The sequence below is a fragment of the Brachyhypopomus gauderio genome, chromosome 8 (assembly GCF_052324685.1).
Source record: "Brachyhypopomus gauderio isolate BG-103 chromosome 8, BGAUD_0.2, whole genome shotgun sequence".
NCBI lineage: Eukaryota > Metazoa > Chordata > Actinopteri > Gymnotiformes > Hypopomidae > Brachyhypopomus > Brachyhypopomus gauderio.
In genome coordinates this window covers 20164410-20191269 of record NC_135218.1, presented here as the reverse complement: position 1 = coordinate 20191269, position 26860 = coordinate 20164410, and the positions used below count along the sequence as shown (strand labels likewise).

General features: G+C 40.1%; 1 protein-coding gene across 2 annotated transcripts; it reads left to right on the top strand.

Moving 5' to 3' along the window:
- Positions 1–14463: 14463 nt before the first annotated feature.
- dmbx1b (diencephalon/mesencephalon homeobox 1b) lies at positions 14464–24883 on the top strand. 2 transcript variants are annotated; one of them, XM_077013645.1, is made up of 5 exons: positions 14464–14668; positions 16740–16905; positions 20075–20253; positions 22596–22974; positions 23077–24883. In XM_077013645.1, the coding sequence occupies exons 2-5, from the start codon at positions 16752–16754 to the stop codon at positions 23481–23483; spliced, it is 1119 nt and encodes a 372-aa protein (XP_076869760.1). In that variant the 5' UTR covers positions 14464–14668; positions 16740–16751; the 3' UTR covers positions 23484–24883. The 2 variants fall into 2 exon arrangements, with proteins under 2 accessions (XP_076869760.1, XP_076869759.1); XM_077013644.1 differs by lacking the exons at positions 14464–14668; positions 16740–16905 and having other exon boundaries at positions 19822–20253.
- The last annotated feature ends 1977 nt before the right edge of the window (positions 24884–26860 follow it).

Below are 26860 nucleotides of genomic sequence, written 5' to 3'. Positions count from 1 at the left end.
AACTGCTGCTTGTGTCCATAAGGGTCTTGCTAATTTCACGTGTCATCCCCTATAACCAGAGTTCATTCAACAGGCTTCTTAGCGGGTGCCTCGCAGAATGGGTCAAACCTGTTGGACACGCAAGTGGAAGGGGTGTGGTGCTGTCATGGGTGAGCTGAAGCTTAGCTACCTTGCCATAATGTTACCCATTCACCCCGGTGTAAGGGCTCTAATGCTGGAGTTGAAGGCTAATTAACTTTTTGCATCTAGAACACGTCTAATTCCTCAATATCTCAAACAATTTCTAGAGTCTGAATGCACACCTCTAGTGCTAGAATCTTCTCTATCAAACTAGCAATTAATCTGCATTTCACAAAGATTAAACTATTGCTAACAGCAGATGAGGAGTCACTAAACATGCAACATTCAGCACACTGAAAAAACAGAAGTGTATTTATTTATTTATACTTATTTATTATATATATGAAACTGGCCAGACCACCTGTGAATGTGGAGAAGAGGATCATACAATGCAACATTGCCTTGTTTGCCCCCTACTACCAAATCAGTGCAGCTCAAAGGATCTTGCAGTGTTCAATAAAAATGCAAAGGATTGTGTAGGGAAATTGGAAACTGTAATATAAACTGTAAGTTTCAAAGACACGAAAAGAAGAAGAATTTATATTTATACTGTTTATAAATAAACAGAAAACAGTAAAGACTATAATGCCTAAACGGTGGCGTTTGCACACAATAGTTTCAAAAGCAGCAGAGAGCTTGCAGATGTTGAGTCAGTACTTGGACACACTCAACACACGCCCCACTGCCACCTGCTTCTAGCTCACACACACACACCATTTACTGCCTTCAGTAGGCAGTAAAATTCTTGTTTGGGGATGTCTGGAGACCCATCTGCACATCAGGGTCTGTCTGAGAGACCCTGCAGACCTCACAATGACTGATGCTTTTATATTACTACTAAATACTATATACTGTTAACAGAACTCATGTCATGCTGTAATGAGTCAGTATCGCCACACCAGGTATGATTCATGTCTCATGTGGGTCCTATATTCTCTCTCCCTCTCCCTCCATCTCTCTCCGTACCCCCCCCCCCCCCCTTACTCCCTCACACTCATTCTGCCACTGTTGTCTCCCCCTCCCTCTCTGTCTAGGCTAGCAGTAGGCATTGTGAATGATGGAGAGAAGGTCTTGATGTCTAATGCAGCAGTAGCTGTGGACAGGTTAATGGGCCACACGGGCTGTACCAGCCTGAGACTGATTCTGTTTCTCCAGCCCAGCGCTGCCCTCAGGGGCTCTACTTTTTCTCCTAACCATTTACAGTTTCACATCCATGATGCTCTACAACTATTTGCTCATAAATCTCAACTTATCTATTCATAGGCCTGTTTTATAGGGCCCTGTAATATAACTATGAATTGGAAAGGCTATTCCTCCATATTTGAGTGTAACTCCATATAGTGTTTCTTCAGAACACCTGTTACATTTAAATATATATAATAATAATAATTATTGTTGTTGTTGCTATTATTAAATGCGCTTTCTCCTCTTCCTCTCTCAATCCTCCTCTGCATCCTTATCTCTTCCTCTCTTACCCCCTCTCTCCAACTCTATGTTATAGGAAAGATAAAGAGAAGAACAGACGAAGCTTGAGCCTTTGGCTAAACTAATACTAACCCCTAACCCCTAACCCTAAACCTAGTTGAGAACTCTGGTAGCATGTTGAATCAGCTGTAGCTCTTTGATCATCTTTTTGGGGAATCCTGTTAGGAGGCCATTACAGTAATCAACCCTGCTAAAGACAAAAGCAAAGTTTCTCAAGATCTGGTTTCGTCCAGAAATCTCTGATCTTATTGATATTCAGTAAGTCTTACTGTATTGCAGCCCCTCTCACACATCACTCATCCTAGAACTCCTCCCCCACATCACTCATCCTAAAGCCCTTCCTACACATCACTCATCCTAGAGCTCCTCCCCCACATCACTCATCCTAAAGCCCCTCCCACACATCACTCATCCTAAAGCCCTTCCCACACATCACTTATCCTAAAGCCCCTCCCACACATCACTCATTCTAAAGCCCCTCCCACACATCACTCATCCTAAAGCCCCTCCCACACATCACTCATTCTAAAGCCCCTCCCACACATCACTTATCCTAAAGCTCCTCCCACATATCACTTATCCTAAAGCTCCTTCCCCACATCACTCATTCTAAAGCTCCTCCCCCCCTTTACTTCAGTGTCTTTTGTAAATAGTGTGAAGGGTTTTGAAGTTGACATTCTGATACAAGGAAAGACAATGGAGACCCAGATTATTTTAGTATGTACTAATAACATTATCTTATTATGGAATAATAACAGATTATCTTATTATCGACTAATAACTTATATTAGTATGTGCTAATGACATTATCTTATTATGTTCTAATGACAAATTATCTTGGTATGTACTAATAACAGATTATCTTAGTGTGTACTAATAACAGATTATCTTGGTATGTACTAATAACAGATTATCTTAGTATGTACTAATAACAGCTGTGTCTGATAGGTCTCTGATGCATTGCAGCGGCATGCCACTCTGCCTGTAGCTCTGGTAGGTGTTTACTGGCCATGTAGCAAGAAAGAAGAGAAACCCTGGATTGGAGGACAAAGATTATTATAGCCAGGGAGGTATATGTGTGTTTTATGTATACATGTGTGTTTTATGTATGTGTGACCTGCATGCAAGTGGAAATGGAGGAATATTAATCTGGGTTTAGGATGAGCAGGACCTCAAGTCTTCAGAGCTTAGTGCAGGCCAAGCCTAAGAGTAAGTTCTAAATCTTCATATTAGCTTCCAGCATTTCTTCTCCTGAACCCGTAAGCTCTTTTTCTAAAGGACAGCACAAACAAACCTCGACCCCCCCCCCCCCCCCCCCCACTCAGCCCTTGCCTGCACTGCCCCCTCCCTGCTCCCTTAATCAAGACGGATTTGGGAATCCAGATTTCTGAGAATGTATAAATCCAAGGCCCCAAGTGGATAGAGACAGATTAGATGGGTCCCCCTCAAAGTGGCTGGATGCCTGTAACTGGGTCTCCAACCCCATGGTGTGCCCTACTTCCTATTTCCTACTTTTGTATGTATCAGTTGCTAGAGCAGCAGCACTTACATGAAGTCATCAGTGTGCAGACCACATTCACTCTCTATCCAGGTCATGGACCGTGTATTATATATATAATAACCCTAACCATATAATATGTATATATTACAGCAGGTCAGCTGGTCGGGTCTTTTCTATTTCATGCAGCAGTCAATGTCGTGCCTTTTTAAAGCAGATACATGCTGCATGTAGAATAAAGTGTGGTATATTTATAACAGCCATAGTGAATTAGTCTTGTACTATTTTGTAGTCTTGAGTCCTGTGCTATAATCCTTAGTCCAGTACTGTAGTCCTGTGAGACCTGTTTGTCCTTTTTTGGATGTAGCATAAAATAAAATTCAGTTTTCATCTCAAGTTGATAAAGCTCAGGTCGATACAGGTCGATACAGAACCTGCCACCTTTGGATTAATAAGACTGAAAGGATTTCTGAGCACACATGTTCCATCATGAATTTATTTACTTAATAATTTATTACTTTAATAATTCAAATGTAATTTGGTTCCAAGCTATTTAGTTTTTTTGTAATTTGGTATGAGAACCTGATTACTGTAGCAGACCACATGCATTTCATTTTTTAATAAATTCAGACATTAAACAATATTAAATTCTGTCAGTTAATATTGTGCAATTACTGTTGAAAAGTTTCAGTGAAAAGAAAGAACCTCTACAGTGATGAAGAGAGTGAACTTCATCATGAGTAATGATGAAAGAAAGTGTGTTAATGGGAGGTTGAGGGTGGGGAGCTGAGTCTGGACCCCACTCTGGAGTACAAGGGCAGTGGGGATGTTGTATCAGCTCATCCAGCAGGCAGGTCGTGGGATTTAGGGAGACAAGTCAAACCTCATCCAGTCCCCTGCAGGTCCCTGGCAGGATGTAACCCTAGAGGAGTGTGTGTCCTGTGGAGTCTCATTACCTTGCCTGCATGTTCCTGAAGTGCTGGCTCAGGCCTAATCAGCCTGCAGAAACACGCCTTCAGCCACTGCTCCATGTCAGTGGGCCAGGACATAGCAGCGACGCCTGTGGAGATGCAGCATCCTGTCAGGCACTGTCTGTTTTCCCTCAGAACCCACACACCATCCCTGTAATGCCTGAGGAACAGTGTTCATTTTTTAAACATTTCAGTTAATATTGTTATTGTTTACTATAAAAGATATAAATTTTAGTTTAAAGGAGTAGGATAGGTGTTAGGATTAGGGGTTTAGCGATTAGGGTTAGGGGTTAGGGGTTAGGTGATAGGTGACAATTTTTTGTTTGTCTATGCAACCCAATAATTAAAAATGAAATGGTATTCTTTGCAGCAAGAATTATTATTTAGAAGCAATTATTATTATTTAATATTGTCAGATTTTATATACACATATATAAAGTTTATTTGTTTGTTTAGATTCAGAAACTCTTACAAACCAGTCTTCCTCTGGCACTTCATTTAGACACAAGTGTGGATTCAGATTCAGATTCAGAAAACTTTATTCATCCCCAGGGGGCAATTGAGGGGCACACAGAGCAGCAGTAACATAAGAAATAAATACAACGTAGGTCAATATGATAAATATGATAAATAATAAAGAAAGAATATCTATATATGTGTAAGGTAACAGAGTTTCGAGTATGTACAGGTATAAAGTGACTGAGTGTTCTGGTATTTACAATTTACAGTTACAGTGAGGTAGCAGTGCATTGTGTGTGAGTGTGTGTACGTGTGTGTGTCTGCGTACGTGCGTGAACGTGTATGTATGTCTGTGTACGTAATGTCAGAATTGGTGTGAGTCCACTATCAGTCGGTCTGATGGTGTGGGGAAGTTTTTGAATGGAAGGGCTGTGTGTTGAGGAGTTGGACAGCTCTGGGCACAAAGGTCGCCCTTCTCCTGTGTCTTGCAAGCTGGACAGCGAAGCCGGCATCCTGAAGGTAGCCATTCAAATGCTGTGTAGAGAGCGTGGGAGACCCCATTATGGCCCCCTGGGTCTGACATTTTGGATCAAGAGTAGTTACTCATCCTCATCCTCATTTTCAATCAAATCAAGGAGTATTTTCTCCTGCCTCATTATCTCCAAAGATCTAGAATGTTATCAGCCATATAGCACAGCCAATGAGACATTCAGTCCATCACACTATCCAGCCAATGAGACACTCGGTCCATCACACTATCCAGCCAATAAGACGCTGGCCATCACACACCGTTGTCGGCCAGAGGAGGATAGGTTTCGCCCCTGCATCTTGGTACCTCTCAAGATTTCTTCCTCATGCACTTAGGGAGTTTCTCCTTTGCCAGTGTCACCCTTTTGATTTGATCACACTATCCAGAATAAAAGGCATCTGTAAAGCTCATCCAACCACATCACAGTGAGTTTTATGAACAATGTTAGAGCTGATGAGAAGCACAACAGCTTTAGTCTATGAATAAAACCAAAATCATCTGCTTCATTTTGGTGCACAACAAACATTTAAATATTTTTGGATGTTTATTATATTATGTAATATGTAGTCTGTGTTTGTGGTTAATACTCATTGAATTACATTTACAACTATATAATTTTTCAGTTTTTATATGTTTATGTATTTGTTTATTATCTACTTCTATGATAATAAATATACTTTTTTTTGTGTGTGTATGTTGTATGTGTGTCACACACACACACACACACACACACACACACACACACGCGCGCTTCTGTTCCACTGAACTTATACACTCTCATATGCTCTAAAACAGACATGATCTCTATAACAGACAAAATTCTCACACACTGCTTCATTACACTATTTTATTTAATTACATTTTATGTCTGTTCATATTATTTTAATAGTTTTGCCATCTTATTACATTATTTTGTCTATTGTTTTAACAATTTGTCATTTCATTCTTATTTTATGTTTGGGTCCTTTTTATCTTTGTTTCCTTTTAATGTTTTGTTATATTTATTCTATAAAGCACTTTGAGTTGCATGTATGTATGAAAGGTACTATATAAATAAAGATCATTATTATTATTTATTATTATTATTGGTTTGCACTTAAACTTTTGATTTATGTCCATGCGATAAGAGTGTGTGGCTTTGTTTGTACAGATTTATGGCAGTCTAAAACAGAATTATAAAATACATTATTGTTCTGCAGTATGAAAATGTCCATTTTAAAATAAATACACCTTTTAATACACGACTCTCAGGAGTTAGAAGGTTCCAGGCCTGCCCTCTCTATCCATGCTGGGTGGGTTTATGGGGAGGTGACCCTGAACAAACACCTCTGATACCTCCCTTAAGAAGCTTTGCTCAGGAGGAAACTTCATCTGCTTTTTTACTGCCATCCCAAAATGCCTTGCTGCCTCTGAAAGGGGCTGAAGATGGAAGATCTGGAGATGAAGATGCTGAGTATCTTCGTTCCCACATGGCATTGGCACCAGGGGAATCACATACTGGAACAGGAATTAGTAGTAACACTTTCAGTGTCCCCTACAGTTTAGTCTGTCCCTCTCATCGTGACTGCACAGCAGTCTGAGGGACCTTCTCTGATCCACTACATTTATCTTCTGATATGATTGAATAGGCATGTGTAATAGATGACATATAGAACAAAAGTGATCATATCAGAAATTATGGTCTTCCTAAGGATTCTGTTCAAAGCTTCTAATTGTTAAACAAACAACAAGTAGATTTAACTTGTGAAATTAATAAGGTTATACCAAAGAATGTTGAGACTTTTTTTTTGTACTGAATAAAATAGAGCACAATTAATATATAGAATAATTACTATAAACTGCTTGGACCAGACCTATCACTGCAATAAAAATACATTGAAAAGCCTTTTTATTGTGAAATTAAACCCGTGAAAAGATGGGTTTAGTGTGAGCACCAGGATTCAGTGTGAACATCAGGGTTCAGTGTGAACACCGGGGTTCAGTGTGAGCACCAGGGTTCAGTGTGAAGACTAGGTTTCAGTGTGAACACCAGGGTTGTATAGTGAGGGAAGGTGTGAGACATACAGAGAAAGATTGCAAAGGGGGGGGGAGAGAGAGAGAGAGAAGCAGAGGAAGATTATTTACCAAAAAAAGTTTTACCAGACCATCTCAATAAATAAAACAGGGTTAGGGTTAATTATTAAACAAGTGAGAGATCATGGATGCAGATATCCATGAAAGAGAGAAAGAGGAGGAGAGAGCCAGATGGGGGAGAGACAGACAGGTAGAGCAGCTCTGTTCTGAAGTGTCTCAGTAGTTACTGTAATTCTAACCTCAGACTTCACAGCAGAGAGAATTTCATATTTCATACAAGATGTAGAGTTTGTATGGTCTTCTAGGAAATATGCTGTAATATGATTTAATCATTACCTGGAGTGGACACACACATACACACACACACACACACACACACACAAATAAACAAAAAATGTAAATGCAGCTTATTTATGCGAAATCTCTTTCTTTATCTCTCTTTCACTGTGTGTGTGGTGTGAGTTCAGGTCACAGAGAAGACAAGCAGGTATCTTTAGTTAAAGTGTGAGATTCTGACGGTCTCTCGATAATACAGTCCTCACACTGGCTTAGCAGGGACATGGAGTATATGAGGAATGTGGGCAGGACTGATCCCTGGCCAAGCTCTGTCAGGAACAGCTACTTTTACCTACAGCCAAGAAGTGGAACGTTGTTGTGCATATGACCAAATCCCTGGAGGAATGACTCTGTATAAATAATGCAGTAATCTGTCTATTATGTTTAAAGGAGCACTAATTTCTAATGCATTTTACTTGAAATTTTTTTGGTAAGGTGTCCTGCTTCGAAACTTACTTTACTGGTTTAATTATAGATATTTTTTAACTTAACTCTGCGGGATCCAGATTTCTGCTGCAGGACCTCAGTATACTGATGTAGGACCTCTATGGTTCTTGTGATTCTGCTACAGTTTTCTTTAAAAACAAACATTGAACTGAACAAGTAAAAAAATCGAATAATTAACTAATAATTAATTAATAATTAACTAGTGTCTATTGGACATTCAATAGCTGTAGGTTACAGTAACAGAAGAGAATACCTAGGGTTAGACTTTGCACCCTGCATTCAAGTGAATTAGGATTCCATTTAAGCTATGTGTTAATGTGTGTGTGCACACATGTGCATGTGTGTGTGTGTGTGACAGTCTTCACAGGGGTTCTCATATAAATTCCTCTTGAGGAGACTTACAAATACTTGTCACATAATCGAATGTGAAATATAGCCAGTGTTTGGGGAGAGGCCCAAGGCTGCATTTTAAGGAAGTAATTGGCTTTTTCCTGCCCGTGGCTTTCATGTCATTTAGCTGAGTGTTTAATAAGCATGGACACTAAGAGGATTATCATCCCATTTGGCTGTGACCGTTCAGAGTGGAGGGTGTCGGGAGATCCTCCTCACTGTCAAACCTCATTTCCCTCAGACGTAATCAGTAAGATGGACAATTCCAATCCCATATTGTGGAATTTTGCTCTCAAATCCAAATCTCTGAAGCAGGCTTGAGCTTGAGGATCAGATACAGGACTTTGGTGGCTCAGCTGCAATCAGATACTCCTCAGATCACCAGATACTCCCCAGATCACCAGATACTCCACAGATAACCAGAAACTCCCCAGATCACGAGATAGATACACCCCAGATCACCAGATACTCCCAAGATCACCAGTGTAATGGTAAAAACAGGTTTTTTTGGTTTGTCCGGTAACCCCTCGTTTCCATTTTCCTGTTGTTTTTACCACACAGGAGAAGACAGATTCAATGTCAGACTGACAGTTGGTTTCCATAGAATCCAGGGAAAGTGTGAAATGCAGAATGATACCAGAGATTTATTATAAATAAATAAAATTACAAATGTGTATATGAGTAATGTGTGTATGAATAATGAGTATATGACTAATAAGTATATGAGTAATGTGCATATGCGTAATGTGTACATGAGTAATAAGTATATGAGTAATGTGTCTATGAGGGTGTTAGCATATCAATAATAGGTATATGAGTAATGAGTATTTGAGTAATGTGCATATGAGTAATGAGTATATGAGTAATGTGCATATGCGTAATGTGTACATGAGTAATGAGTATATGAGTAATGTGTCTATGAGGATGTGAGCATATCAGTAATAGGTACAGTATATGAGTAATGAGTATATGATTCATGTGCATATGAGTAAAGAGTATATGAGTAATGAGTATATGAGTAATGTGCATATGCATAATGTACATTTGCGTAATGAGTATATGAGTAATGTGCATATGTGTAATGAGTATATGAGGAATGCGTATATGCGTAATGTGTATATGACAGGGGTCGGCAACTGGCGGACCGCGGTCCGTATCCGGACCCGAACGCAGTCCTGTCCGGACCCAATCTCATTCCTGATTAACTGGATACGGACCCAAAAAAAACATATTTATTCATTTTGACGGGAGAATTAATTTTAAACCGGAGTATTTATTTCAGGGCTATTGAAAAAAACACTCCGTCACGAGTGTTACGTTCACCACCCCAGCTCAACAACTTGCGTTCGCCACCCCCCGGACCTCAGGTGACAGCTATCTGCCAAAATTGGACCGCGGACAAATTTAGTTGAGTACCCCTGGTATATGAGTAATGTGTATATGAGTAATGTGTATATGAGTAATGAGTATAGATGTACACAGCTGTGAAATGTGACACACACATACATGCAGGAAGCAGGAAGGACCTCTGGTAGCGTTGGGGTTAGGGTTAGGGTTAACCCTAACCTCTGGTAGGAGCCAATCTGCCATGTGACTCTCTTGGTCATTATCACTGATATGTTTCATTGGATATAACACTGTAAGAATGTTATCTAGGGTTGATTTCCAGGTTTCATCCTTAATTCTACACAGAGAGGGTTGGCTTACTACTGTCACCTTCTACTTGCTCATACGGGATCTACACCCAGACATTTATAAGGTTTTATGACAATGCGTGTTATAAAAAGTGATATAGAAATAAATTAACCAGTTTTTCCAATTTCAGCAGGGTCGTGTCCCCCAACCCTCTTGTGGAGAGAGCATCGTATAATATAGCTTAGTTAAAGTAGCATACTTAATAGAGAGTTGTTAGTGTAGTGAAGTGTCCATTTATATATGATATATTATATATTATCTGGGTGTGTGTGTGTGTGTGTGTGTGTGTGTGCACTTCCCGGGAGTCAGACCCATGACCCTGGGAGTCAGACCCATGACCCTGGGAGTCAGACCCATGACCCTGGGGGTGCCAGCACATAACTGCACCTGCCACACCTGATCCTCCCTGCTGGAACAGCTAAAGAGATGCCAGCTTTTATTCACTGAATTAGTGCAGGATGTCTGTGCTACCTGTGCAAATCAAGATCACCACAATTAAAATATTATTGAATAAAATATTAAATAAAACCAAACATCATAAACTAAGGAGAAACAAAGTCAAATATAATCCTAGAGTTAATCTGTTCACAACTTAAATGTTACTCAAGAGGTTTAAGAGCTGCTCAACTCAAACTGGACTGAAGGGGTCTAAGAAGGATCACAACGAACATGTGTGAACAACACTTACAATCACTGTGAACCTCCCAAATGTTCCACATAAACAGCAGAACTCACCGATTGGTTCTAATATCAACAGATTCATTTCAAACTTAAAACACAAGAGCATAAACCCTGTTCTCCTCATGATAAACACTTATAATAAGGGTTAACCATAACCCTAAACCATAAATCCTAACACTAAGATATACCCACAATCATATCTACAGTTCAATAACAGTTTGTTATGTGCATGTGTATGTGTATGCATTTATGTGTGCATATGGATGTATCTGCATTTGTATGTGTGTATGTCTGTGTATGCACATATGTGCATTTGTGTGTGTGTGAACATTTGTGCATGTATCTGCATCTGAGTGTGTGTATGCATGCATGTTCCTGGGTGTGTGTGTGTGCATGTCTTCAAGTGTATGCATCTGTGTATATGAGTATGTATGTGTGTGTGTGTGTGTGTGTGTGTGCGTGTACGTGTGTGTGGTGCTGGGGGGGGGGGGTATTTAGGCTGTTGGGAGTAATTTCATTGCCTCTCACTTCAGTCTCTCTAACTGAAATATTCAGGCTGCTGTACTCTTTAGGGTTCAACCCGTCTCCCTCTCGCCCCCCTACCCCAGATGACTCTCCAGTGAAACATTTCAGTCCAACAAGAAAATGGAAGCCTTAATTCATCAAATTGTAGTGGCCACTGCAAACGAGATTTGTTGAGTTCAGTAGTTCTGTACTTAGATTTAATGGCACACATTGATCACTGAAATGAACCTATGTGAGAGAATGATCCCCTTATAACCCTAACCCTAATCCTTCTCTAACCCTAACCCTTATAACCCTAACCTTACTTTAACCCCAACCCTAACCCTTATAACCCCGATCCTTCTTTCACCCTAACCCCTATAACCCTAACCCTTATAGCTGCTAGCAAACCTGCTCTGTACCACCTGTTCCCAGAAAATAAATTTAATGTCAAAGTCAGACACAAAAATAAAATGTAGCTTAACATCACAATACTGTCAAAAATGTTTTTTTATGGGGTGCTATGACTTCTGTTTCAAGTTTATCTTGTAATAAAATGTACCCTAACAAATCACATGTTTCCCTGAGCAGTTTGTGGCTGACAGAGGTAGTGGGACTGTACTCTGTGTTGTATTGTGCTATATCTTCAAAAGCTGAAATATTGCATTTTCATTTATTAAAAACATCTTTCTTATTTCAGTGGTCCGTGGTTTTTCTCATCAGATTTTAAGTTCTGCATCTTGAAGCTTTTTTTCATCACTTCTGGAACTGCAAGGCTGTCAAAATCAGTTAGCCGCTGCTGTAAAACTGTTTCTATGGATGCGTGCTCTTAGTCTTTCTGCACTGTTTCTTTCCACCCTCTCTTTTTTTCTTTCCCCTTCTTTTGTTTAGGTAAAGCGAGGGATTAGGGCAGATTTTCCCCTAAAGTAGTAGTTTGATGGGGCTTTTATCCTTGGCCACAGTGAAAGGCCGTGGAGCTCCAGGATTAGAGTAGCACAAAGGGTTCCGTTGTGTCCAGCCACAGGCTGCAGGTCCAAAGCAGAAACACGACTGCCAGTCTCAATATGTGAGCAGCCACAGGATGGGAACCGGGCCAGACCTGCTGCTGCGGTCCAGTGTCTCTATGGCCCATATGAGGAGAGTAAAGTCAGTGCTTGGAAATTGGATGCAACTTCGTCTATCACCAACAGCAAACAATCAATAAAAATCATAAAAAAACAACAAAAATATATGTATATAAATCAGAACAAGTATGGATGCATTACGTCATAATTTAAATATTTATAACTTGAAGAACTGAAATAAGCAGAATGTCAATACACTCTTCCTGTGCCAGTGTGCATGTACGCTTTAGGATTTCATCTTAGCTGTCAAATAAACTGTTCTGCAATTGGAGGTGAGCATAAAAAAACTCATCAGATTTATTAGACATAGAAGTGTGTGTGTGTGTGTGTGTGTGTGTGTTAGGGTTAGTATAGTGAAGAAACACACCTAGGCTGGTATAGGCAGCCAGCTCTCTAAATCTACAAAGACTCTGAAATGTGAACTGGACACACATACACAGTTGTTCATCTGTCTATTGCTCCTGGCAAGTTGCTTTCATGTTCTTGTTACATGAGTCCCCAGTCAGTCTAAAACCACATATCACAATGACAAATATCACACTGCAACAGTGGCTCATGCTGAATTACCCTTGGAAGTAAGAAGAATGAGATGTGCCCTCCTGGAGGTACGTAGTGATGTGAAGCAATGGTTTAGTATTTTATCAGTTTTATTCATCAGTAAGCTTGTATATTTATACATCACATCAGGAAGGAGGGAAGCTTTTTTTATAAGGGCCTGCTAAAAAAGTCTATGATCTTTTGGTAAATTATGTAGAGGAGCTTTCTGTGGCAGAGGAAAATTCAAGTAAGTTCTGGGATTGACAGGAGAGAACCACACACACGAGAAACGAGGACACAGAACTGAAACGAGGAAGTGAGACAAAGGTTGTGAAGAATAGTAGGTTGGAGATGACAGTGAGCAGTGCGACACAGTTTCCAGCCTCCGCACCGACACACTGCGCTAAACCCTTCAGACGCGCTGGACACTGGAGCGCATTAGGGTCTGTAGAAAGCTGCTTTAAGGTAGAGGGGGCTGAGAGGAATTCCTCCTCGCTTTAATTGCTTTAGAAACGGTTCCCACAAAGAGACATTGCCCAGATTTGCCTCCCATTTAACTTCTTATTTCCATCGGTTCACAAGTTAATCCGATTTTTCTTCCAAACCTTAATACTCAGAGATATAGTGTGTGTAGTTACAAAAGGTGCCCAGGAGCTTGGGGTTGGTTGGTAGGGGAGGCTAACAAATATTATATATATATATATATATATATATATATATATATATATATATATATATATATATATATATATATATATAAATGGTCACTATATATATATATACACTTACATACACACAATCTTATATTACATTTAATTTACGCTGGTAAAAACACATCCATATGTTATTAGGCCTATCACTTCACTCTCTTCAAGAATTTACAAATATTCAAACTTCATATTAAAAGGCCACTTTTGCTGCCCTTAATATCTGCCTAAACGTTTTTTCTCTGGAAGGAGAAATCTTTTCAGGAACCTCGAAGAGAAGGGCATTATTGTTTTAATCCTCTTACCACCCGTCATTTTTAGACAGTATTTAGGCTGAGGTGGCGTCTTGTCTACCCAATCCAAACTTAAATCCTCTGGGCCCGGACAGATTCCAAAGCTGCTTGACTGCCAGCCATACCAGTCTCTCTCTGGTCTCTTCTCTCTGGTCTCTCCTCTCTGGTCTCTCCTCTCTGGTCTATTTAGCAAGTAGAACTACGCAGTGATAATAAAAAAAACTTTCAAAGTCAAAGTCAAAGTTGAATAAACTGGATATGTCTTAGGAATTTTGATCTTACATAGTATCCTTAATTTAAAAATATATTGCTTATGTTAGGAAAATTCAGAATATATATGTTTTTATTATTATTCGGGAAGATTTCAGAAATACGAAATGACTTATTTAAGAAAATAGAATGACTCTGCTGTCATTTTAAGCAAGTCAAAAACTATAGACCACATACTGTAATATTTTTTTAGTAAAAAACAAGAAGTTCATTGCAATAGCATTTAAAAAAACGAGCTTGACTGACAGGGTAAAGGACCATTTGATTTCTATTATGACCTCACGGTGCGGCGCTTTAAACCCCTCCTCATTGGCTCAGTGGACGGCATCTCGGGAGGTGTCCAGCGCGCACGGAGCGAGGGAGGTAGTAAAGGATACTCCGTAGGACAGATGACTGAATAAGAACAAAAATGGACTTTAAATATCACGAACACCTCGATCACAATTTGTGACCATTAGGGTTAAAATTACAAACACAACAGTCCTCTCATCGCTTTGACTCGGTCAAACTATTGTAGAGCGGGAAAGTACCGCCCGAGGTGCTGCCTAGGTAAGTTCAATAGCTGCATGAACACCACTGTGATGTACAAAATTGTTTTAATAGCTAAAAGCATTCTTCATTTAATAGCGTTCTTCCAGCTTTAGCAGTCTTTTTTGTTAGAATTGTAGCATCATAATTTACAATTAGTCAAGATATATTTGTCGTCTAATTATTTATTACTTGTACCAGCTTTACGTATTATTAATATTCATATTTTATATTATAGTAACATATTATGAGTCCGAAAGCCTGTGTGTATATATATTCCATTAGTTTAAACTTTATTGTAAACGAAAGTTTATGAATGTTTTGTAATGTTTTCATGAGGTCTTAGTGATCGTTTTATAAAGTGTTCATATATAACGAATTAGAGAAAAACCGGGTTGAATAAACTGCAACAGTATTAATCAGTATATAAATCTTGGACACAAACAGTGTAACAACCAAAAATGCACAGTGTAGTAGATAATGCCAAACTACTGATGTTTCGCTGTAGTATACCAGGATATAACTGGATATAAGGAGTTAACTAATTAATGACACTGTTAACTAGTTATTAATCTTCATGCAGTGGATACCACTATTTACACACTGCTGAGGCTGTTCTCAAAGTTCTGGAAAATTGTTCGAGAAAATAAAAAAAATGCATTTAAAGTAAAAATAATCTAGAGTGAATCTAGATTGTTTCCACATAATGTTTTCTTAATAAAAAAATCAAGAACGTCTGAGCAGTTTTTTAGAGTAGCCTATTTTATGTAATGATTATAGTTTGGTGTTTTAACTTATTAGACCAACCAAAACACTTCACCTTATAAAGAGGCCAGCCACGTGTGGATATAACAGAACATTTAACGGTACAGTTGTGTCAGGGTGATGAATTAAACAATGAATTAATAAACCCGCAGTTGAAAGCAATGTGCGTGCACATTAGACGCAAACCAAGTGGAATCTGCGTGTATGTTTCACAGCGCACATTTAATACGTCTCTGCCAACACAAGCCCTGCGGCGCTGGGACTGAAGGCTCCGACAGGCTGACGCGGATGACGCATTAAACTCAAGTAGTTGCATGGCGAAGTATGCTTCAGATTTGATCAGATTTGTTCGTAGCAATTATGCAGATTGTCAAAACGTTGCAGCCCATTTTGGGTTGAAACAGGTTGCGCCAAGTAGTAGATTCACTAATATAAGTTAAAACTTTTGTTATTTTTTTCTAATTGATTTGTCGATTGCTATTATTACAGAGTTCGCATTGGCAGTTCAAACTTCGAATCCTGGAGTCTTAATAATAATAATAATAATAATAATAATAATACAAATAGTAACTAAAACCCTATAAATGATAAATTATATGTATATATATTCTAATTATATGTGGGTTTTCTACAAAATACCAACATAATAAAATATTTTTAATTTGACAAATAATCAGACTGAAATACAAACAACCAAAAAGTTTCGAAGCTGACTGCAAAACGAATTAATTAAATCACCTAATTGAAAAAAATGCACGGATTCATTAAATCACTGAATTGGAAAAACGTAATTACAGAAAAGTTGTTCGCATATAACAACCCAACCAAAAAGTCATTTTTTAACATTTATTTAAAAAACGATTTAAAATTCCGAAAATGTTAACCAGCCGCTACGGACATCCGCAGGCATATGACTTGGATACGGTATTATATGAGTGTTGCTTTCTGGCCACACTGTAACACTAAATACATAATAGCAATATATTGGTACTATAAGACATAAATGCTTACATGATGACATAAAACCAGTAGAACTGACCTTTCAAAAGATTGTAGGTATACAGGGAGTTTGATTCTAAGGCTGCTTGTGTATTTGATGACATGTTGTGTGTGAAATATATGTAGACCAGCTGTGTGTATTGAGTATATTTAATGTATAATAACTTTTATCTTTAAATATAAAGTAATAAAAATCAACTTGGTAGGAAAACAAGTCATTTATAAAAATCTGACGTACATCAGCCAGCTTAACCACACTCAAAAGATTCGGTACATTGTAAATGTGATTTGGGGTAGTGTTTTAATCTTCTGCATTTTTTTCCCCCAGCTGATCTTCGTGATGCAGCATTATGGGGTAAATGGCTATTCTCTGCAGGCAATGAATTCTCTGAGCGCCATGTACAACCTCCACCAGCAGGCGGCGCAACAGGCTCGGCACGCGCCCGACTACAGGCCCTCGGTCCACGCGCTCACACTTGCTGAGAGACTGGCTGGTAAGAATTCTCAGAGTAAGAAAGTGGATGTCGCTGTCGTAGGCATAAGGTCCAAAATTAGCTAAAATATAACTGTAACCCTAACCCTAAAATATAAAAATGCATAATAGAAAAACAAAAAGAAGTATATTTGTTGTAAATATTAAAACATGAGACAGTGTACAACATGAATACAAAATACTGCTATAGTATTTGAAATGTGCAGACGATGTGTTACAATAAATCTAACCAACACACACACACACACACACACACACACACACACACACACACACACACCACACACACACACACACACACACACACACACACACACACACACAGTGTGTGTATAAAATTCCTGCCTTGTTCTTCCGGCAGTCTTTTTCCTCCAAGTTGGGTCTGGGAGCTTGAGGGTCCTGTGCAGTATTTTAGCTGTTTCCATGTTCCAAGGGCTCCACTTTGCACAACTGGAGGTCTGGGGTGTTGTTCCTGGTTCTGTTGGAGCCACTCCCCCGTTTTCGGGCTCACGGCCCATAGCGCTCCTACCATGTGAATCACTGCTGCTTTCAACTTCCAAGTCTTTTCTTGTTGAAACCGTTGATATTTTTTGAGCTCCTCACGTTCATTTTGTGTGATGTTTCCATCATGTGGGATTCTCCCATCTATGCTACAGCCCTTTACTGCTGTTTGTCCATCACCACGATGGTGGCCAGCTATTCAGCATTTACAGTTTTATCAGTTTGTATCTGGAGATCCCACATGTCTTCTCAGTGCCTTCTCAGGATTGTCTCAGGGGCGTCTCAGCACCTCAGGGTTAGGGTTTGGGTTTGGGTGTCTGGTCTCCTGCCTGGTATTGACAGCTTGTTCCTATGCTGCCATGGTTACTGCTTCAGTGCTGTCTTTCAGTCCAGCCTTTTCCAGTCAGCGGTAGGATTTCTCCATATCAGACACTTCCATTATTTGCTGGTGGTACATGCTGTGCAGGGGTTTATCCTCCGGTTTCTGCTGTCTGAGGTCCTCACTAAGCACATTGTCACTTTGGGCTGTCTTCTTCCTGGCGTATTCCTGGACCATGGATGTTTTGGCCTGGACACTCATGGACATGAGTGGAGAATGGGTCTGTTGGAATATAAATATATATCTAAAAACTGTAACCTTCAATCTGGGCAGGTGAGACGCAAGTGAAGGAGATGAAAGGTTTAATTTCAGGAACTAAACAAAAAACTAAACACAATATAAAAACCAGGCATAGGGAAAACATACACAACACAAGAGCTAACAAACACACATGGCAAACTAGCAAAACCAGGCAGGGAACAGAAACACTAACCTACGTATATACAGTAGATGCACTCGACAACGATATAAACTAAGTACAAAGAACACTACGCAATGTGAGCGGAGAACAGACGGGCGGGATTAGCAGAAATATTCAATACCAGAAATACTAGGGTACAAAGGGAACTACGAATGAAACCAAACTGCTTAGCTAAGGTGAGCATCGAAAGCCTAACACAGAGGCATCGAGGTACACAGATCAAGACTCAACATGAAACAATGACCGACACTGGAGACTAGACACCACGGGAATTAAATACACTGAACAAACAGGAACTCAAACAAGACACGGGTGGGAACAATAATCAAGGGGCAGGGTTACAAACGAAGGCGGGACAAACAGGCAGGGGAAAACACTGGCACACAGAACAGGACGACAGAGATTGACAGCTGGAGGGGTGGAGCTTAGACGTGACAAAAACATAAACATGTTATTTATTAGGAAATTGCAATATATACATTACGATGAAAATCAATAAGAAATATTTAAGGGAAATTAAAGCAAAATAAAGTTCGTCAACCTAGTTGTCGAACCTAACCCTAACCCCAGCCCTCTATAGGTCAGCCCACAGATGAGTGGGATTAGATAACCCTAACCATAACCCCAGCCTTCTATAAGTCAGCCCACAGATGAGTGGGATTAGATAACCCTAACCATAACCCCAGCCTTCTATAAGTCAGCCCACAGATGAGTGGGATTAGATAACCCTAACCATAACCCCAGCCCTCTATAGGTCAGCCCACAGATGGGATTAGATCTAGGTTCTAGCTGGGCTAAATGGCTTTTGCTCCAGACCTGACAGGTAAATAGAGCTATTCAACCCCTCCCTGATTAACATCCCAGTTCCAGCGTAAGAAATCCATCTGTACAGTGAGATGCTGCCACCTCCGAGTTTTGCTGTGGGCATAGTGCTCCTGACTGTAGGGGTATTCCTTGGTAATTTACTGTGGTTGTTTTGTGTAATTCTTTGAATGTTGCTGTTGGTCTCTTGATTGCTTCCCTGAAACATTTCTCTGATCTCCCGAGGTCTTCTTGTCAGGTTTAGCGGGATGTCCTCTTGTTACTATTGAGCTGTTTTTCTCCACTTGTTAATCCATTTTATATCCCAATGCCTTGGAACATTTTTCAACCTTTTGACTGATATTTTATCACTACTGAGATCCCATGCCTACTTTACATAGTCTTTATGACCCATGGCTTTTCCAGTTGAATATTACAAAGGAATAGCAGGAACAGGATGTTAATCATTCAGTTCAACTGGTGACAGGCATATGCTAATTAGTGTTCAACATGCATTTGAATGTGATTGGATGATACTGAATGTGGACACCTTCAGAGTTATAAAATAATGTGGAGTGTTGTAATTTTGTTATGTTTGTTTACCATTTGATTTTATATATTGGTATTTCACAATAAAGATCAGAAAGGCTCTGACATGATTTAACTGTTTTTTACATCACAAAAACAAAAAGCTATTTTAACTGTGTCTATATCCTTATTTATCAACTGTACTCACACACACACACACACACACACACACACACACACACACACACACACACACACACACACAATCGTGGGGGACAGGATTTGTTTATATGTGGATTTGCACCATTTCCTGCTCTTTTCTACCTTCTTTCCCATGTCAAACATCTACCTCACCAAACCAAACATCTAACTCACAAACCAACATACAAAGTGATGCTCATTCTGGACCACTTTCTCAGACATACTACTTACACATGACCAGAAATGGTATGTGCATGCATTGGTTCTCCCCAAGTATCGATACACCATTTATATATGGTATATGGTTCAGAGGTTACTGTGGTGTGGTCACGTGTGCAGACATCATCTTGGAGGCTTGTTATGGCTCCCAGCACAGGAAGCAGCGCCGCAGTCGTACGGCCTTCACCGCCCAGCAGCTGGAGGCTCTGGAGAAAACCTTCCAGAAAACCCACTACCCTGACGTGGTGATGCGGGAGAGGCTTGCCATGTGCACCAACCTCCCTGAAGCCAGAGTACAGGTACACACACACACACACACACACACACACACACACGCTCAGACATGCACATGCGCTAAACACACATATGCATACATGCACACAAAAAATGCACAAATGCATATATACATGCATAACAATACACACACAAAAATAAATATATGCATAAACATAAAGATGCCCCATGCATATATGTACATACACATGCAGACACCCCTTTGACAGCTCTGTTGAACAACACTTCTGTAGGTTGCTTCGTTTATGAGTCTCTAGAAAATAATGTAAATATAGTCCACCAGAGCTGAGTGCATTCTATTCTGAGAGTACTCCTGTCTCTGCTTAAAATGTTAAATGTTTGATTGCATGTGGTTCCCAAGCAATACTATATAACATCATAGTTTAATTGAAAATAAGAAGAACCAAAATAATTTATTTTAAATGGATCTGAACAGAAAATAAAGTTTTGTTCTAAGTTTATGCAGATTATAAATATATATTTTGCAGATTATAAATATATAATCTGCAAAAACTGCCCCACAAGTCACTGTGTAGTCACATTATCCAAAATTCATGTAACAGTTCTTTGCAGTTGCTAAGGCCCAAAAAGTGGTCCTTATAGTACAATTTTTGAAAACACTAACTTATGTAGCCTATCTATTGACCTGGTGCACTAAACCTTAAGCACATTCTCTGGCTTATACATTTAGAAATTCTTAAATACACTTTTTGCAAAACATTAAACACAGTTCTTTATATAAGACACAATCTTCAAAACTGAAAACCATGTGCTGCTTTTGGAAAACACTGCCACACAACTGCTACACCCACCAGCCAAAATCCATACCCAGTCCTCAGAGGTTGCAACACCTAAACACCGAACACCTAATTTTTACAAATCTTTAGACATCAAAACCTAATTCCTAATAAAGAAACCACAAGTTGCAAATCTTGGTTTGCACATCAATGGAGTCCAATACTGCATAAAGTTGATGATGAAGACGTGTGGTCATGACCAAGTGGACAACTATGTGTTGGGTTTTCTGGAGGCAAATGGTCCAGCCTAATCTGTGCTGCTACACTGTAGCATCATCCAGACATTATCAAATGAGAATAGATAAGTAGACCTATCCTCTATACATACTACATCATGTTTTTGCACTACTAGACTACCCCTTGCTGGGGAACAAAGACAGCTATCCACCTCATTACAGAAAGACACCATCATCAATATGGTCAGAGCAAACAGCAGCATACGTTTCCGACAACTACAACAGCACTGACAATACAATACAATACAATACAATCATTACTGACAATATCACCATCAGCAACATCCATTCAATGAGTCTGTCCAGACTGGGCCAGTGACAGTGTGAAACCACTGCGCTATGAATAAGCACAAGTATGCTCTGCTATCTACTCACTGATAGTCCAGTGACCTGTGCCATACAGCATTGACAACAAGATGCCTATTTCATACTGTTGTACAATACTGTACTGAACATCATAGGACACCGTACCATTGTCAAGAGTCACTGACAGCATGGCAGCATCACACAATGTATGCAGCAATTTGCCAGAATGGTGGTGTTCATCATCATGTCACTCTTGGTGCCTACAACACTGTGCACATCATGACCTTTCTCAACACAGAGCACAACATACTCATTCTCCATCACCAGGGGGATGAATCAGAACACTTTACACTGGGCTGCTCAAGTACAACCTGGTTCACTGAAGAGCCACGATTTGTTGTGCTTCTCCTCCACCAAACTCTCCATTGCTGTTGAGTTCTTTTTGGCATGGAGGTGGTCGCCAACCCCACCAGTACAAATCCATTCAGCAGGTGATAAGAGGAAGCTTGAGGCTATTTTGTCTTTTTGCTATTTTGTTTTTCTTTTTTTGTCATTTTTGTTGTCTATACAGTAAATATGTGTTGCTGTAGTATTCATGGAAAACCAAAAAAACCTTCCCCTTGTAATAGTTTTTTTCTTTTTGGTATAAATGTACTGAATATGCAGAAATAAACAATATTTGTGAATATTCATATGTGAGACCTCTGACAGACCTTCACAGCAGACTACAAACTAAACACTCCACATAAACATTCCATTTGTCACATTATAGTGTGTAGTCACATATATGAAAGGCTAGTCATCTGATATCTGTGTGTAGAATTTGGATGCAATAATATGGTTTTGGCAAAAGTTTTGGTTGAATTGTTTGTTTTTTCCAAAAAGTGTGAGATGTTTTGCCTGCTGTGTCTGTGGCATTGGCTGCTGTGTGTTAAGTTTTCACAAAAAGAGACATACTTTCAGAAATAGGCTCTTATGGTAATATTAATGCATTTTTGCTTCTAATAGGTGTGGTTTAAGAACCGGCGGGCAAAGTTTCGCAAGAAGCAGCGCAGTCTGCAGAAGGAGCATGTTCACAAACAGAAGGAGGCAGAGACAGACCAAAACCAGGAAGCAGAGAGAGGAGAAGATCCACCTACAACCACCTCAGATTCTCAAACTTTGCCTACACTGTCAGAAGTGAAGAGAGCCACAGTTGTTTTACCAGCTGAGGGGAGTGATGAGCTGAATGTTACTTCACCTGAGCCATCTGGGACCGAATCAGGAGCAGAAGACGTGACGGACAGAGAGGACGAGCCGCCATGTTTCAGGGGGGACACGAAAGTGGTGGGACCACAGTGTCCAGTTGACAGCACAGCATCCTGCAAAGCGCACAGTCCAAAATCAGGTATGTTTGAGTACAGTATTTAACACATCTACACAGATAAGGTGATACATACCACAGCATCTAATGTACTAGCACAAGGTGTTGTGTTTACTTTCCTTTTAGACTGTCCACTCAGCTCACCCTCTGTGCAGCCATCCAGCGGTGTCAGCAGTGGGGTGGCCCACAGCAACTCCTACGCCTCATCTCCACTTAGCCTGTTTCGCCTGCAGGAGCAGTTTCGTCAGCACATGGCTGCCACCAACACCCTGGTGCACTACCCAGCGTTTGACATGGCAGCTCCCTCCCCCTTACCCTACCTGGGTATGAACGTGGCCACACCACTGGGCACCCTGCAGTGCCAGTCATATTACCCGTCTCTGTGCCAGGCCCAGCAGATGTGGGGGCGTGGCCTTCAGCCAGCCCCGGGAACACTGCCCAGCCTCAACAGCAAGACAACCAGCATTGAAAATCTGCGCTTAAGAGCTAAACAGCATGCTGCCTCTTTAGGCTTGGACACAGTACTCAACTGATTAAGAGAAGGATTTATGTGCGCACCACAATGTTCTGAAACCATCTCATCTCCACATAGCTCCTAATAGAAGAATGTCTTCATAATCAAACAGCACTGCAGAATGGAGAAGTTATTTTTATTTACCTCTGCAGAGACTGACACCAGGGTTAGAGTTAGGGTTAGGGTTAACTAACACCAGGGTTTAGAGTTAGGGTTAACCAACACCAGGACTAATATAACACCAAGGGTGTTGAGTGGTAATGAGGTGGACGCATTCGCTATGCAGAACGAGATTTATTAAGGACAAATCCATAAGAAAAGTCATATAACAGTCCGGGGTCATAACAGATGGGCAATCAGACATGGACAACTAACACAAATCAGCCATGGACAAGTAAGCAACATGAATCAGACTTGGACGTGTAAACAACACGAATCAGACACGGACGAGTAACCAACACGAATCAGACATGGACAAGTAACCAACACGAATCAGAAACAGACGAGTAACCAACACGAATCAGACTCTGTCCAACTAAAGTAAACGCTAGATACACAAGAGAAATAAATGACTAAGAAAAACAACACTAAACAACTAGAGACAAGACAACAGACTAAACTTACAGTACTGAACACTGATCAGCAAACTACAAACATAAATACAATGGGGACTAACTAGGGACAGGTGATCACGCTAACGAGGGACGGGAAATACACAGAAGAAGGCAAGAAAAAATTTAACACACCTGGCAATAGCACATGGAACAAGGGCGTGATTGACAGGTGGGCGGAACCCAGTGTGACAACTAACACTACAACTGATACCAGGGTCAGGGTTAGGGTTAGGTATAGGGTAAACCCACACCAGGACTGACAACAGGGTTAGGGCTTGCGTTAACTCACAACAGGACCGGTACCATTAATGATGCCTGACTAAAAAGTCGTATTTGAGGGGTTTTGAAATCAGACAGTAGTCAGAATCGTGTCATTGTCCTAATATATTGCTAAAAGGCAGTGAAAAGTATCAAAATGTTTCCACTTCTTTTTTCCAAACAAAACTACTAAAGAACAGCATGCCAAATATGATGCCAATGTCTCACATCAATACAAGTGTGTAAATACACCTTTGGTTCAGGAAACCAAATCCATACTATGTGCCGAAGAACTTCAGAAGGATACTGCCTGTCATTTTAACCTGTTAGTTTCAGGACTTTTAACCTGTTAGTTACAGGACTTTGGGGGTTAGGGTTAACCCTAACTAACACTAACTCCAACTCTAACTTTAACCCTAACAGTTTGGGTTAGACACAGGACTAAACTTTCTGTTGTCCTGAAATGTAAATATTGTCATTTCAGTCCTTTTCTCTGGATTGTTCATGTAAATGGAAATAAGTTATCTGTAAAAAACAAGGGAATAAACCACATATGTACAATGCAATGGTACAGAGTACAATTTTTTCTCTACAAGGAACTACAGTGAGAAACTGGTCACTTATACAGCTGAGGTACGATGGGAAACCTCACCAGTAATGTTTAGTAACTTTTAACACTGAATGCCCAATTTATCTCAATAATATAAGATAAAGGGAAATGTGCCCTAACACTATAAAGTCATGTATAATCACTCAGAACCATTGGCTGAAGATGTGATCTTAATACATTTACAAGCATGCACACTCTGGGCTTACAGAGATTGCCTGAATAGTACCATTATAACATCTATACAAACATGACTGAACAGCCAGTCCCATCTCTCTCTCTCTCTCACTCACACACACACATGCTCACATGTACACACATGCTGCTATTCTACATGCCAGCTAAGTATGGAGATTGAGAGTGAAAGCTCTGGCATAAGGAGATTATCACAGCTAAAGATACTGCTAGATTAAGCAGAGGAATGGGGTTTCATACATAACCCTAACCCAATATGTTTACAGTCACCCAAGTTTAGACACTTGTTACACCTTACCCCTTGGATGAGATATGCATTGATTTCTATCTATTTATCATACATACAATACTGCTAAAGTCACAAATCATGACAGCAATAGAAGAACTATGGTCTGATTTTACAGACCTAGATTAAGTTTGAAATTAATCTAAAAATAATTGCAATTTTTTATTTTGTCCAAGACCAGGCTTAATCCATGGTTTTATAATATAAAAATGATTAAAAGCTATTTACAATTATTCTAGCTGAAATACCTTCAATAATTATAGCAGTGCAAATATTGGTATGTGTGTGTGGTGTTAAGATGCTGAGGTCTCCAATACCTCTTTGATGTTTATCAGGGTTTTGGTCTGTATGTTTATAATGGTTGGATGATTTTAAAGGGATTTTGTCAGTTGACAGCTAGGTGAATATGTGGAGGATGTGTGATGTCAGCAGGGCTGAAGAATGCTGAGAACAGGATTAGGATCATATTCAGCTAGTGGCTGTCACTTCATCAATGGGCTCAGGTTCCCCAGAGACAGCTTCCCTTTACCACACCGCTAAAGCCTTCAGTGGCTCTATACAGGGGGTGGGGGTTGTGTGTGTATGTGTGTGTGTGTGTGTTTTGGAGGTTTTTGGTGGGTTAGATGTACTATAATGTACGTTGTAGCTTGGCTAAGAGGGTGTTAACAGAGGACGTAAGTATGCCAGAGAACATTTTTGCTGGTCAGAATCAAGACATTTTTAATCTATGTCTCATTTAACCCAAACCCTAATCCTAACTCAGGAATGACATCACAGATCAGATCTTGGGTACACTGGGCAGAGTCAGATCAGATTCTTCTGTTCTGTTCAGTTGGACATGAAAATGTTTTGAATAAAATGCCCCACATATCCACAGTAGTCTGAACTACTCCTTCCTTATCTGGCAGTACCTCCACTCTTCTGTCTGCTAACTGCACCAAAAAACATTTTCACAGTACTGCATGACTTTGATTATTGGCATGGTGTTACAGAATTCCAAGAATTACTGACATTCGAATGCTAAATCCTTCTCCACCCTTCCTGAGTGGATGAGAGAGGCTCTATCTGCACAGTCTGCCTCTGTCTCTCTGGGACTTGGTGCTAATCCTCACACGCACTGTCTGCATTTCTTTACTGTCTGTGTTAAAGCGCATTTGCAGAGCATTTATCTCTCCAGTGTAACCCAGTGTACCTGTGGGGGTTTGGCGAACTGTGGGGAAAAGAACGAAAACTCCTATCCTAGCAGCAGAGTATAAATGATGAGCAGGCAGGGGTGTGGAGTGGAAGTGGCAGAGTAAACACCAGCGTGAGCAGAAATGAGAGTGGTGCCCAGAGGGTGCTGTTCATCTTGCTGTATAAGATTCTGAAAGCAGCCCAATCCTGGATCAGAGAATTGTGAATTCACAGAACCTTTACACTCATCATAACTGCCTGAT